This window comes from Phaenicophaeus curvirostris, unplaced genomic scaffold (assembly GCF_032191515.1).
Source record: "Phaenicophaeus curvirostris isolate KB17595 unplaced genomic scaffold, BPBGC_Pcur_1.0 scaffold_127, whole genome shotgun sequence".
NCBI classification, from domain to species: Eukaryota; Metazoa; Chordata; class Aves; order Cuculiformes; family Cuculidae; genus Phaenicophaeus; species Phaenicophaeus curvirostris.
In genome coordinates this window covers 327,926-340,594 of record NW_027206748.1, presented here as the reverse complement: position 1 = coordinate 340,594, position 12,669 = coordinate 327,926, and the positions used below count along the sequence as shown (strand labels likewise).

Sequence of the window (12,669 nt, the reverse complement as noted above, 5' to 3'; positions counted from 1 at the left end):
GGACGCGGAGACGACGACGGCGACGTGGCTTCGCCCGAGACTGCGGCTCAATGCGGGCCCCGCGCAGCCAATGGCAGCCGCGCCGCCACCGAGACCCCCCAACCCCAACCCCGGCAGCGCGGGACCCCCCCGAGGCCCTGGGGGGCGACCCCCCGTGTGCCAAGGAGGGGACCCCGACCTCGCGGGTGCCCGGGTAGAACCCGCTTGGCCGAACCTCTAGATCCTTCCGTGCCAACCGCGGCGGTGCCGGCGAGCACGGGGGGGGGTCCCAGGTGTCGGGGAGGGGTCGCGGGCGTCGAGGAGGGTCCTGGTGGTCGTGGTGAACGCCGGCATCGAGCTTCGACCTGGTGGCTCTTTGTCTTCACCGGAGCCACGAGGCGTTTGGGAGGCGTCCCGAGCGTTTGGGCTACCAACCCCCCCCGCTCGGCTAGCCCAACCGGCCCCGGTTGCCTCCCTGAGGTGGTGATGGGTCCCAGGCATCGAGGAGGAGACCCCACCTCGGGTAGAGACCCCCGTGTCCTCTAGATCCTTCAGTGCCGACCTCACTGTCCGTGCAGCCTGGAGATTGGGGGGGGGGGGGGTCAGGCGTTTGGGCTACCAACCCCCCCTCTCTGCTAGCCCAACCGACCCCAGTTCCCTCCAGAAGGTGGGGAGGGGTCCAAGGCGTCGAGGAGGAGACCCCACCTCAAATAGAGACCCCGGCGTCTTCTAGATCCTTTGGTCCCAACCTCAGTGTCTGTGCAGCCCTGGGGGCCACCAACCCCCCCCCTCTGCTAGCCCAACCGACCTCCGTGCCCCCTCCAAGCTTGGGGGGGGGGCGGTCCCAGGCATCATGTCCCCCCCATATTTCCCCCCCAACCCCTTTCGCTAAACCCACCGCATCCCATTTCACGCCTTTTCCACGGAAAACCAGAGCGGGAGGTGGGGGGCGAGCACCTTTAACCCCCCCCCAGCCCCCCCCGCTGCGGTTTTGGGGTGAAATCCTTGCGGTTTGGGGCTCCCGATGCGCGGGAGCTTCCTCCCCCCCCCCCCCCAGCCAAGGGCCCCGCTGGTGAAACGCCCTCAAATTTTGGTTGTGTCTTATTTATTTTTTTTTATTTTATTTCGCACAGAGGGAATTAATTATTGGGGGGGGGTGGTGGAAAAATTGGCTGCGAGCTGCGCGCTGGGGATTTGGGGGCAGAACCGGAGGTTTTGGGCCGTTTGGCGCGGGGGCCGCCGCGGGGCTGGGGGAAAGCAGCCAAAATCCAAAAAATGAGGGGGGGGGAGAAGCCTGGGGGGGCCACACAGAGCCCCAAAGTGGGGGGGGGGTTGGGAAACAGAGCCCCCGTGTCCTCGCTCGACCCCCTCGCACGAGGGTTTGCACGAGGAGTTGCACCAGGGGCAGCTTCGCACGAGGCTTTGCACGAGGAACGTGCTGGGGGCACACGGTGACCCCCCCAGCACATATTTTCTGCACCCCCCCCCCCCCCCCAGCATGCGTTTGGGTGTAGATCCTCGTGTTTTGGGGGAAATCACTGCTATTCTGGGCTTCGGGGGGGGGGTGCGCCCCCCCCCCCATCCAGGGTCCCTTTCCCCTCCTCCGTGATGCCCCCCCCCAATGCACTTGTCCCACTGCCCCCCACCCCATCCAGGGTCCCCCCAAATGTCCCCCCCCCAACCCCGTACCCTTCTCCTAGTGCCACCCCCCACTCATTCCCCCCCCAAAACTCCCTGTCCCCCCCCCTCCCGGTGCCCCCACTTCACCCCCTACTCCCTGTGCCCCCCCCTCCCCCATTCTCCCCCTATTCCCCACCCCGTTCACCCCCCCGTGTCCCCCCCAGGTGCCCCCCCCATTCACCCCGCACTCCCTCTGTGCACCCCCCCTCTTCTCCCCCTATTCACCCCTATGTTCCTTCTCGGTGCCCCCCCCCTTCACCCCCCACTCCCCCTGCCCCCCCACCCCATTCTCCCCACGTTCTCCCCCTATTCCCCCCCCCGGTGCCCCCCCTTCACCCCCTCTCCCTCTGCCCCCCCTCCCCATTCTCCCCCCTATTCACCCCCCACCCTCGCTCCCCCATTCACCCCCACTCCTTGTGCCCCCCTCCCGGTACCCCCCCATTCACCCCCCCCATGCCCCCCCCATTCTCCCCCTATTGCCCCCCCCCTCCTCGTGCCCCCCTTTCTCCCCTCCTGCTGCCCCTCCATTCACCCCAACCCCAACTCCCCTTCGCCCCCCCCCCGCTGCCCCCCCCTTCACCCCCACTCCCCCTATTACCCCCCCCTCCCCATTCTCCCCCTATTGCCCCCCCATTCACCCCAACCCCAACTCCCCTTTCCCCCCCCCGGAGCCCCCCCCTTCACCCCCCACTCCTTCTGCTCCCCCTCCCCATTCTCTCCCTCTTCTCCCCCTATTCCCCTCCTTGTGTCCCCCCATTCTCCCTCTATTGCCCCCCCCCCATTCACCATCCCCATGTCCCCCCCCGCTACCCCATTCACCTCAACCCCAACCCCAACCCCAACCCCAACTCCCCTTTCCCCCCCGGAGCCCCCCCCCTTCACCCCCCCACCTCCCCCTGCCCCCCCTCCCCATTCTCCCCCTATTACCCCCCCATTCAACCCCCACCCCCCCCGCTGCCCCCCCCATTCACCCCAACCCCAACTCCCCTTTCCCCCCCCGGTGCCCCCCCATTCACCCCCCCTCCCCCTGCCCCCCCCTCCCCATTCTCCCCCTATTACCCCCCCATTCACCCCTCCCCACTCCCCCCTTCACCCCCCCCACTCCCACTGCTCCCCCTCCCCATTCTCCCCCTATTACCCCCCCACTCACCCCCCCACCCCCCCAGCTGCCCCCCCATTCACCCCCCTATTACCCCCCCTCCCCATTCTCCCCCTATTACCCCCCCTCCTCATTCTCCCCCTATTACCCCCATTCACCCCAACCCCAACTCCCCTTTCCCCCCCCGGAGTCCCCCCCTTCACCCCCCCCCTCCCCCTGCCCCCCCTCCCCATTCTCCCCCTATTACCCCCCCACTCACCCCCCCCATTCACCCCCCCATTCACCTCCCCTCCCCATTCTCCCCCTATTACCCCCCACTCACCCCCCCCACTCACCCCCCCCATTCACCCCCCCTCCCCATTCTCCCCCTATTACCCCCCCATCCCCCCCCCCCGCTCCCCCATTCACCCCCAGTGCCCTCCTCTCCCCATGTCCCCCCCCCCTCCATGTCCCCCCCCCCCTCCCCTCCCCGGCCCCGCCCCCCCCCGGCGGCCAATGGCGCGGGGCCCCCCCCCGCTCGGCTCCCCCATTGGCGGCCGCCGCCGCTCTCCCGCTGCCAAAAGCTGCCGCCGCGGCTCCTGCGCCCGCACCGGCACCGGGAACCGGGACCCCTCCCCACCGCCTCCGGGACCCCCCCGAACCGGGACCCCCCACCCCCCTCCCAACACCGGCAGCGGGACCCACCCCCACTCCCCCCCCTCCCCCCCCCCCGGGACCCCCGTACCGGGACCTCCCCACGTGCCCCGAGAACTCGGGACCCCCCCTCTTACCGGCACCGGGACCCCCGCCCCGTCCCCGGTTTCCCCCCCCCTCTGTCCCCTTAACGAGGGCCCTCCGGTAACCGGGACACCCCCCCACCTCCCACCCCCGCCGTGTCCCTCCTCCCGGTATTCCCCGTTAACCCCTTCCCCCCCGCTTCTCGGGACCCCCCGGTTGCCATCGTTTGCCCCCCCGGTTCTGCCCCGCCGGGGCCCGACTGGCAGCTGCCCACGGCCGGGATGCTCCGCCGCGATGGTACGGACCGGGACGGGCACCGGGACCGGGATGGGGAGCGGGAGGGCACCGGGATCGGGTACCGGGACCAGGAGGGCACCGGGATCGGGACCGGGAGGGCACCGGGAAGGCACCGGGGTCGGGTACCGGGACCAGGAGGGCACCGGGATCGGGCACCGGGATCGGGATGGGGACCGGGAAGGCACCGGGATCGGGTACCGGGACCAGGAGGGCACCGGGATCGGGCACCGGGATCGGGATGGGGAGCGGGAAGGCACCGGGATGGGATCGGGGACCGGGATGGGCACCGGGATCGGGTACCGGGACCGGGATGGGGACCGGAGGGCACTGGGGTGGGATCGGGGACCTGGATGGGGACTGCGAGGGCACCGGGATCGGGTACCGGGACCGGGATGGGCACCAGGAGGGCACCGGGATCGAGTACCGGGATGGGATCGGGGACTACGATGGGCACCGGGAGCGGGATGGGGACTGACACCGGGGATGGGACCGGGAATGGCAGCACTGGAGAACGGGAATGAGGGTCAGGGAGCGCTGGCACCGGCACCGGGGACCGACGGGGATCGGTGGCAGCGGGGACCGGTTTGGGCAGCAGAGCTGGGGCCGGGAGAAGCGGTGAACGGGGAGCGGTGGCACCGGGAACGGAGCTGGCGGCGGGGACCGGCTCGGGAACCGGGGCCGGGAGCTGGGATGGGGCACGGAGACCGGCTCGGGGGACCGGGCAGCCCCGACGGCAGCGGGAGCCTCACCGGGAGCCTCGCGGGGACGGACGGGGCAGCACCGGGACGGGGTCCGGGCTGGGGGCAGCGGCACCGAGAGCCGCTCGCTCGGGGAACCGGGAGCCCGGTGGGTCCCCATGACGGGGGTTGCTCCGGGTTTACTGGTGCCGGAGCCGTTCCCGGTATCCCCGGTGCCCGGTGATACCCGCAGCTGAGCCGAGCATCCCCGGTGCCCGGTGATACCCGCGGCTGAGCCGAGCATCCCCGGAGCCGTTCCCTGTATCCCTGGTGCCCGGTGATACCCACGGCTGAGCCGAGCATCCCCGGAGCCGTTCCCTGTATCCCCGGTGCCTGGTGATACCCGCAGCTGAGCCGAGCGAGCATCCCCGGGGCCGTTCCCTGTATCCCCGGTGCCCGGTGATACCCGCGGCTGAGCCGAGCATCCCCGGGGCCGTTCCCTGTATCCCCGGTGCCTGGTGATACCCGCAGCTGAGCCGAGCATCCCGGCAGCTCTGAGCCCGAGCATCCCCGGTGGCCCGTTCCTGGCCTATCCCCCCTGGTGCCCGGTGATACCCGCGGCTGAGCCGAGCATCCCCCGGAGCCGTTCCCTGTATCCCTGGTACCCGGTGATACCCGCGGCTGAGCCGAGCACCCCTGGAGCCGTTCCCTGTATCCCCGGTGCCCGGTCCCGGCCGAGCCCGCGATCCCGGAGCCGTTCCCTGTATCCCCTGGTACCCGGCGATACCCAAGCTATTCCCTGCATCCCCGGTGCATTGGTGATACCCAGGGGCCGTTCCCTGTCTGTCCCGGCCTGGTGCCAGGCGATCCTGCGTCCCCTGTGCATCCGCCCCCGTGCCCGGCGATACCGGTGGCTGAGTTGAGCATCCCTGGTACCCGGCGATGCCCGAGGCTGAATCATGCATCTCCGGTGCCGGATCCTACATCCCCAGTGCCCGGTGATACCCGAGGCTGAATCGTGAATCCCTAGTGCCCGGCAATTCCTGGGGCTCTTCCCCAGTCCCAGTGCCTGGCGATACCCGGAGCTGAGCTGATCATCCCCGGTACCCGGTGATGCCTGGGGCTGTTCCCTGGATCCCTGGTGCCCAGCGATACCCGTGGCTGAGCTGAGCATCCCTCGCGATGCCCGAGTCTGGATCCTGCATCCCTGGTGCCTGGTGATACCTGAGGCTGGATCCAGCATCCCCCGGTGCCTGGCGATGCCCAAGGCTGGATCCTGCATCCCCGGTGCCTGGCGATGCCCAAGGCTGGATCCTGCATCCCCGGTGCCTGGCGATGCCCGAGGCTGGATCCTGCATCCCTGGTGATGCCCAGGGCCGTTCCCTGCACCCCTGGTGCCCAGCGATACCCGCGGCTGAGCTGAGCATCCCCGGTGCCCGGCGATACCCAGGGCCAAATCCTGCATCGCCGGCGATGCCCGTGGCTAAGCTGCAGATCCCCGGGGGCTGGCCTGGGGCTGTGCCTGGGGCTCTTGGGGAGCTCCCCGCATGGGCTGGGGGTGTCTCGGGGAGCTGCTGGGGCCGCAGCGGCCCCGCTGACACCGCTCTGCCCCACAGGATGAGTTCCACCCCTTCATCGAGGCGCTGCTGCCCCACGTCCGGGCCTTCTCCTACACCTGGTTCAACCTGCAGGCCCGCAAGCGCAAGTACTTCAAGAAGCACGAGAAGCGGATGTCGAAGGAGGAGGAACGCGCCGTCAAGGACGAGCTGCTGGGCGAGAAGCCCGAGGTCAAGCAGAAGTGGGCCTCGCGCCTCCTGGCCAAGCTGCGCAAGGACATCCGGCCCGAGTGCCGCGAGGACTTCGTGCTCTCCGTCACCGGCAAGAAAGCGCCTTGCTGCGTCCTCTCCAACCCCGACCAGAAGGGCAAGATCCGCCGCATCGACTGCCTGCGCCAGGCCGACAAGGTGTGGCGCCTGGACCTGGTGATGGTTATCCTCTTCAAGGGCGTCCCGCTGGAGAGCACCGACGGCGAGCGCCTGGCCAAGGCGCCCCAGTGCGCCAGCCCCGGGCTCTGCGTGCAGCCCCACCACATCGGCGTCACCATCAAGGAGCTCGACCTCTACCTGGCTTACTTCGTCCACACGCCAGGTGAGTGAGTCCGATGGGGAGCGCGGCGCAGCTGCGCCGGAGGGGCTGAGCGCAAATACACGGTGCCCGGCGATGCCCGGGGCCGGATCCCGCATCCCCGGTGATTCCCGGGGCCGGATCCCGCATCCCCAGTGATTCCCGGGGCCGGATCCCGCATCCCTGCTGATTCCCGGGGATGGATCCTGCATCCCAGGTGCCTGGCGATGCCCGGGGCCGGATCCCGCATCCCTGGTGATTCCCGGGGCCGGATCCCGCATCCCCGGTGATTCCCGGGGCCGGATCCCGCATCCCCGGTGATTCCCGGGGGCCGGATCCCGCATCCCCGGTGATTCCCGGGGCCGGATCCCGCATCCCCGGTGCCCGGCGATGCCCGGAGGCGGATCCTGCATCCCAGGTGCCTGGCGATGCCCAGAGCTGGATCCCGCATCCCTGGTGCCTAGTGATGCCTGGAGCCGTTCCTGGGGCCAGATTCTGATCCCCCAGCACCCAGTGATGCCCAGGACTGGATCCTGCATCCCTGGTGCCCGGCGATGCCCGGAGCCAGATCCTGCATCCCTGGTGCCCGGCGATGCCCGGAGCCAGATCCTGCATCCCTGGTGCCCGGCGATGCCCGGAGCCATTCGCGGGGCCAGATTCTGATCCCCGATGCCCAGCGATGCCGGGCTGCGCGCTCCCAGTTCAGGAGAGACACCGGGGCCGCCTCTCCCCCAGTGATGCCCCAGGGGCACCCAGAGCCGGCGACTCCCCCCCCCTCAGCCCCCGGCTCCCTCCCCGCGCCCCTGCGTGCCTCGCACAAAGCCGTGCCGTGTGCCAAAGCGTGTGCCGCGTGCCGTGTGCTGCGTGCCGAGCCGTGTGCCGTGCACTGTGAGCAGGGCACGGAGCTGTGCCGTGTGCCAAGCCGGGCACCGGGCTCTGCCGGGCTCCGAGACACAGCGGCCACCGAGCTGAGCACTGGAACAAACCCTGAGCCGTGCTCCGAGCCGTGAGCCACGCTGTGCACTGAGCCCTGAGCCGTGTGCGGAGCTGAGCCGTGCTCCGAGCCGTGCTCCGGGCTCTGCCAGGCTCTGAGACACAGCAACTACCGAGCTGAGCACTGGAACAAATCCCAAGCCGTGCTCCGAGCTGTGCCGTGCTCCGAGCTGAGTGCCACACCAAGCCCTGAGCCGTGTGCGGAGCTGTGCCGTGCTCCGAGCTGTGCACCGGGCTCTGCCATGCGCCGAGCTCCGTGTGCTGAGCTGAACCGTGCTCCGAGCTCCGTGTGCCGAGCTGAACCATGCTCTGAGCTCCGAGCTCCGTGTGCGGAGCTGAACTGTGCTCCGAGCTCCGTGCTCCGAGCTCCGTGTGCCGAGCTGAACCATGCTCTGAGCTCCGAGCTCCGTGTGCCGAGCTGAACCGTGCTCCGAGCTCCGTGCTCCGAGCTCCGTGTGCGGAGCTGAACCGTGCTCCGAGCTCCGTGTGCCGAGCTCCATGTGCGGAGCTGAACCGCGCTCCGAGCTCCGTGTGCGGAGCTGAACTGTGCTCTGAGCTCCATGCTCCGAGCTCCGTGTGCAGAGCTGAACCATGCTCTGAGCTCCGAGCTCTGTGTTTTGAGCTCCGTGTGCTCCGAGTTCTGTGTGCCGAGCCCCGTGCCGAGCTCCGTGCCGTGCTCCCAGCCCCACACCAAGTCCCGTGCCGTGCTCCGTGCCGTGCCCCGATCCACAGGCCGAGCCCTGAGCCGTGCTCGGTGTCCCCGTAGCCTCTCACTGAGCCTTGTGCCCTGTGAACTGCCGAGGCGTGTGCCGGGTACCGGTGCCCACGGACACTGACGGTGCCCACGCGTGTGCGCCCTGTGCCGGGCCCAGGGACACACGCGTGTGCGGGGGCCGCAACGGGGACAGGTTTGTGCTGGGGGGGTGTGTGTGTGGAAGCTTCGCCGCTCCCCCCTTTGCCACCGGAGGAATTTTGGGGGGCTGGAGCGAGGGATTTTAGGGCTGGCGCCTCAACCCCTGCGCATCGGGGAGCAAAGGAGGGGGCAATTCGGGGTACGTATCCAGCCCCCCCCCCCCCCAACCATGGCAATCCCACCCCCCCCAGGCCCCTGTGCCAAATCTGGGCTTGTCCGGGGGGGGGGTTGTCCCCCCCCCTTGCCTGCCTGGGGGGCTCCCATCCCCATCGCGGCTCTCGCCCAGCGCCGCCAAAATGGCCCCGGTTGGCACCGTGCCCCCTTCGCGGCACGAGGCCCCGAGCGCTGCCCTGGCTCCCCCTGCTTTTCCCTCCCCCCCCACCCCCCCCCAAACCCCAACCCCCCAACCCCCCCAATCCCAACCCCCCCCCACCTCGTCCCCCTCCCCTGCTGGAGGCCCTTTGGCTGCGGCGGGGCCGGGGGGCGCGGTGCCAACACCCCCTCCCCAACCCTTCGCATAAGATGGCGGCGCTTTTGGCACCCGAAAGGCGCTGCGGCACCGCAGCCCCGCGCCGGGACCCCCCCCCCTGCCGCCTGAGAGCCCCCCCCCGAAGCCGGGGACACCACCCAGCATATACACACCCCCTTCCCATCATGGGGACCCCCCCCCTCTTTCATGGGGGACACCCCCCCCCATCATGGGGACCCCCCCCACATGCACACATTGTGCCCCTCCCTGCCTGCAATAGCCCCCCCCCATAATGGGGACCCCCCCCACACACACTGTACCCCTCCTTTCCTGCAATAGTCCCCCTCTTGATGGGGACTCCCCCCCCATCATGGGGACCCCCCCCACATGCACACATTGTGCCCCTCCCTCCCTGCAATAGCCCCCCCCCTTTGATGGGGACTCCCCTGCCCTTAATGGGGAGACCCCCCCCTTGCTGGGGACCCCCCACCATGATGGAGACACCCCCCCCCATAATGGGTAGCCCCCCCATAATGGGGACCCCCCTGACACAAAGGGGAACCCCCCCCCCATGCATTGTGCCCCTCCCTCCCTGCAATAGCCCCCCCTCTTGATGGAGACACCCCCATGATGGAGACACCCCCCTGCCATAATGGGGAGCCCCCCCATAATGGGGAACCCCTGACACAATGGGGACCCCCCCACACACACCCATTGTGCCCCTCCCTCCCTGCAATAGCCCCCCCTCTTGATGGAGACACCCCCATGATGGAGACACCCCCCTGCCATAATGGGGAGCCCCCCCATAATGGGGACCCCCGTGACACAATGGGGACCCCCACACACACCCATTGTGCCCCTCCCTCCCTGCAATAGCCCCCCCCTCTTGATGGAGACACCCCCATGATGGAGACACCCCCCCCATAATGGGGACCCACCCCCACCATAGTGCGCCCCCCACCCCCCTCCAAGAACCGCCCCCCCATGGTGGAGACCCCCCCCCATGCCAAGGGCTCTATAGGGCTCTATGGGGCCCTATAGGGCTCTGTGAGGCTCTACAGGGTCTGTACGGCTCTATAGGGCTCTGTAGGGCCCTATAGGGCTCTGTAGGGCTCTCTGGGGCTCTATAGAGCTCCGTGGGGTTCTATAGGGCTCCATAGGTCTCTGTGAGGCTCTATAGTGCTCTGTGGGGCTCTATAGGGCTCAATGGGGCTCTGTGGGGCTCTATGGGGCTCTATGGGGCTCTATAAGGCTCTGTGAGGCTCTATGGGGCTCTATAAGGCTCTGTGGGGCTCTATAGGGCTCAATGGGGCTCTGTGGGGCTCTATGGGGCTCTATAGGGCTCTGTGAGGCTCTATGGGGCTCTATAAGGCTCTGTGGGGCTCTATAGGGCTCAATGGGGCTCTGTGAGGCTCTATGGGGCTCTATCAGGCTCTGTGGGGTTCTATAGGGCTCCATAGGTCTCTGTGGGGCTCTATAGTGCTCTGTGGGTCTCTATAGGGCTCAATGGGGCTCTGTGGGGCTTTATAGGGCTCTGTGAGGCTCTATGGGGCTCCATAGGTCTCTGTGAGACTCTATAGCGCTCTGTGGGGCTCTATAGGGCTCCATAGGGCTCTGTGAGACTCTATAGCGCTCTGTGGGGCTCTATAGGGCTCCATAGGGCTCTGTGAGGCTCTATAGTGCTCGGTGGGTCTCTATAGGGCTCTATGGGGCTCTATAAGGCTCTGTGGGTCTCTATAGGGCTTGATGGGGCTCTATAGGGCTCTGTGGGGCTCTATAGGGCTCTGTGGGTCTCTATAGGGCTCAGTGGGGCTCTATAGGGCTCTGTGGGGCTCTATAGGGCTCAATGGGGCGCTACAGGGCTCAATGGGGCTCTGTGGGGCTCTATAGGGCTCTGTGGGGCTCTATAGGGCTCGATGGGGCTCTATAGGGCTCTGTGGGTCTCTATAGGGCTCAATGGGGCTCTATAGGGCTCTATGGGGCTCTATAAGGCTCTGTGGGGCTCTATGGGTCTCTATAAGGCTCTATGGGGCTCTGTAGGGCTCTGTGGGGCTGCAGCACCTCCAGGACCCGTGTGGGGTGGGGTCTGTGGGGCAGGTACCGGGGTTTGGGGGGTGCAGGTTTGTTGGGGGGAGGCAGGAAAGGGTCCCAGGGGGCTGGGACGCAGCTGCCCGGCAGCTCCTGAACCCCCGCTGGGGGGCTGGGGGTGTGGGGACGCTGTGGGGCAGGGGGCATGCGGGGACACAGGATGCTGTGGGGCAGGGTTGCTGTGGGGCAGGGGGAACGTGGGGACACGGGATGCTGCGGGGCAGGGATGCTATGGGGCAGGGGCACGTGGGGACACGGGATGCTATGGGGCAGGGATGTTATGGGGCAGGGATGCTATGGGGCAGGGGGCATGTGGGGATACAGGATGCTATGGGGCAGGGATGCTGTGGGGCAGGGGGCATGTGGGGACACAGGAGGCTATGGGGCAGGGGCATGTGGGGACACGGGATGCTATGGGGCAGGGGCACGTGGGGACACGGCATCCTACGGGGCAGGGATGCTGTGGGGCAGGGGGCACGTGGGGACAGGGGATGCTATGGGGCAGGGGTGCTGTGGGGCAGGGGCATGTGGGGACACAGGATGCTGTGGGGCAGGGATGCTGTGGGGCAGGGGTCACATGGGGACACAGGATGCTATGGGGCAGGGATGCTGTGGGGCAGGGGACACATGGGGACACGGGATGCTATGGGGCAGGGATGCTATGGGGCAGGGGACACATGGGGACACAGGATCCTATGGGGCAGGGATGCTATGGGCCAGGGGGCATGCAGGGTCACAGGAGGCTATGGGGCAGGGGCATGTGGGGACACGGGATGCTATGGGGCAGGGATGCTATGGGGCAGGGGACACATGGGGACACGGGATGCTATGGGGCAGGGATGCTGTGGGGCAGGGGCACATGGGGACACGGGATGCTATGGGGCAGGGATGCTGTGGGGCAGGGATACTGTGGGGACATGAGATCCTATGGGGCAGGGATCCTATGGGGCAGGGAGCACATGGGGACACAGGATGCTATGGGGCAGGGATGCTGCGGGGCAGGGATGCTATGGGGCAGGGGGCACATGGGGACACAGGATGCTATGGGGCAGGGATGCTATGGGGCAGGGGGCACATGGGGACACAGGATGCTATGGGGCAGGGATGCTGTGGGGCAGGGGTCACATGGGGACATGGGATGCTATGGGGCAGCGATGCTGTGGGGCAGGAACACCGGGACATAGGAAGGTTGGGGGTCCTGAGACCCCCCCCCCCCAAGTCTGAGGAGGGGGGGGGGTGCAGCACAGACTCCCACGTGCCCCCCCTTCAAGTTGTGACCCCACAGGGTGGGGGAGAAGGATTTGGGGGAGGGGGGTCCCAGGTGTGTGGGGCAGATGGAGGCTGCGGGGGGGGGGGTGTCTGGGGGTGCTGGGTTGGGGGGGGGGGGGTGTGTCTCAGGCTCCCTGTGCCCCCCCCCCCCCAAACCCGTCGCAGACAACTGCGGCTTTGTTGGCTCTGCCCGCTGGCGGGGGGCCAGCGCATTCCTGGCCCCCAGCCTGGCCCCACGGCGGCCCCCGGACCCCCCCCCATCGCCAGCCCCTGCCAGCCTGGCCCCCCCCCCCAAAAAAAATCCACCCCCCCAACCATCTCCCCAGACCCTGCCTTGCTGGGCCCCCCCAAACCCACCCCCCTG

At 68.3% G+C, this 12,669-nt stretch overlaps 1 protein-coding gene across 3 annotated transcripts in view; it reads left to right on the top strand.

Annotated features, from left to right (window-relative positions):
• NFIX (nuclear factor I X) overlaps positions 1-12,669 on the top strand; it is a 37,653-nt gene that overhangs the window by 5,340 nt on the left and 19,644 nt on the right. For 2 of the 3 annotated variants that reach the window (XM_069882434.1, XM_069882432.1), the window contains exon 2: positions 6,066-6,597. In XM_069882434.1, the coding sequence (XP_069738535.1) occupies positions 6,066-6,597 (532 nt within the window). Of the gene's footprint in view, positions 1-3,703; positions 3,773-6,065; positions 6,598-12,669 lie in introns of those variants that run through there. The other variant, XM_069882433.1, reaches the window with a different exon arrangement.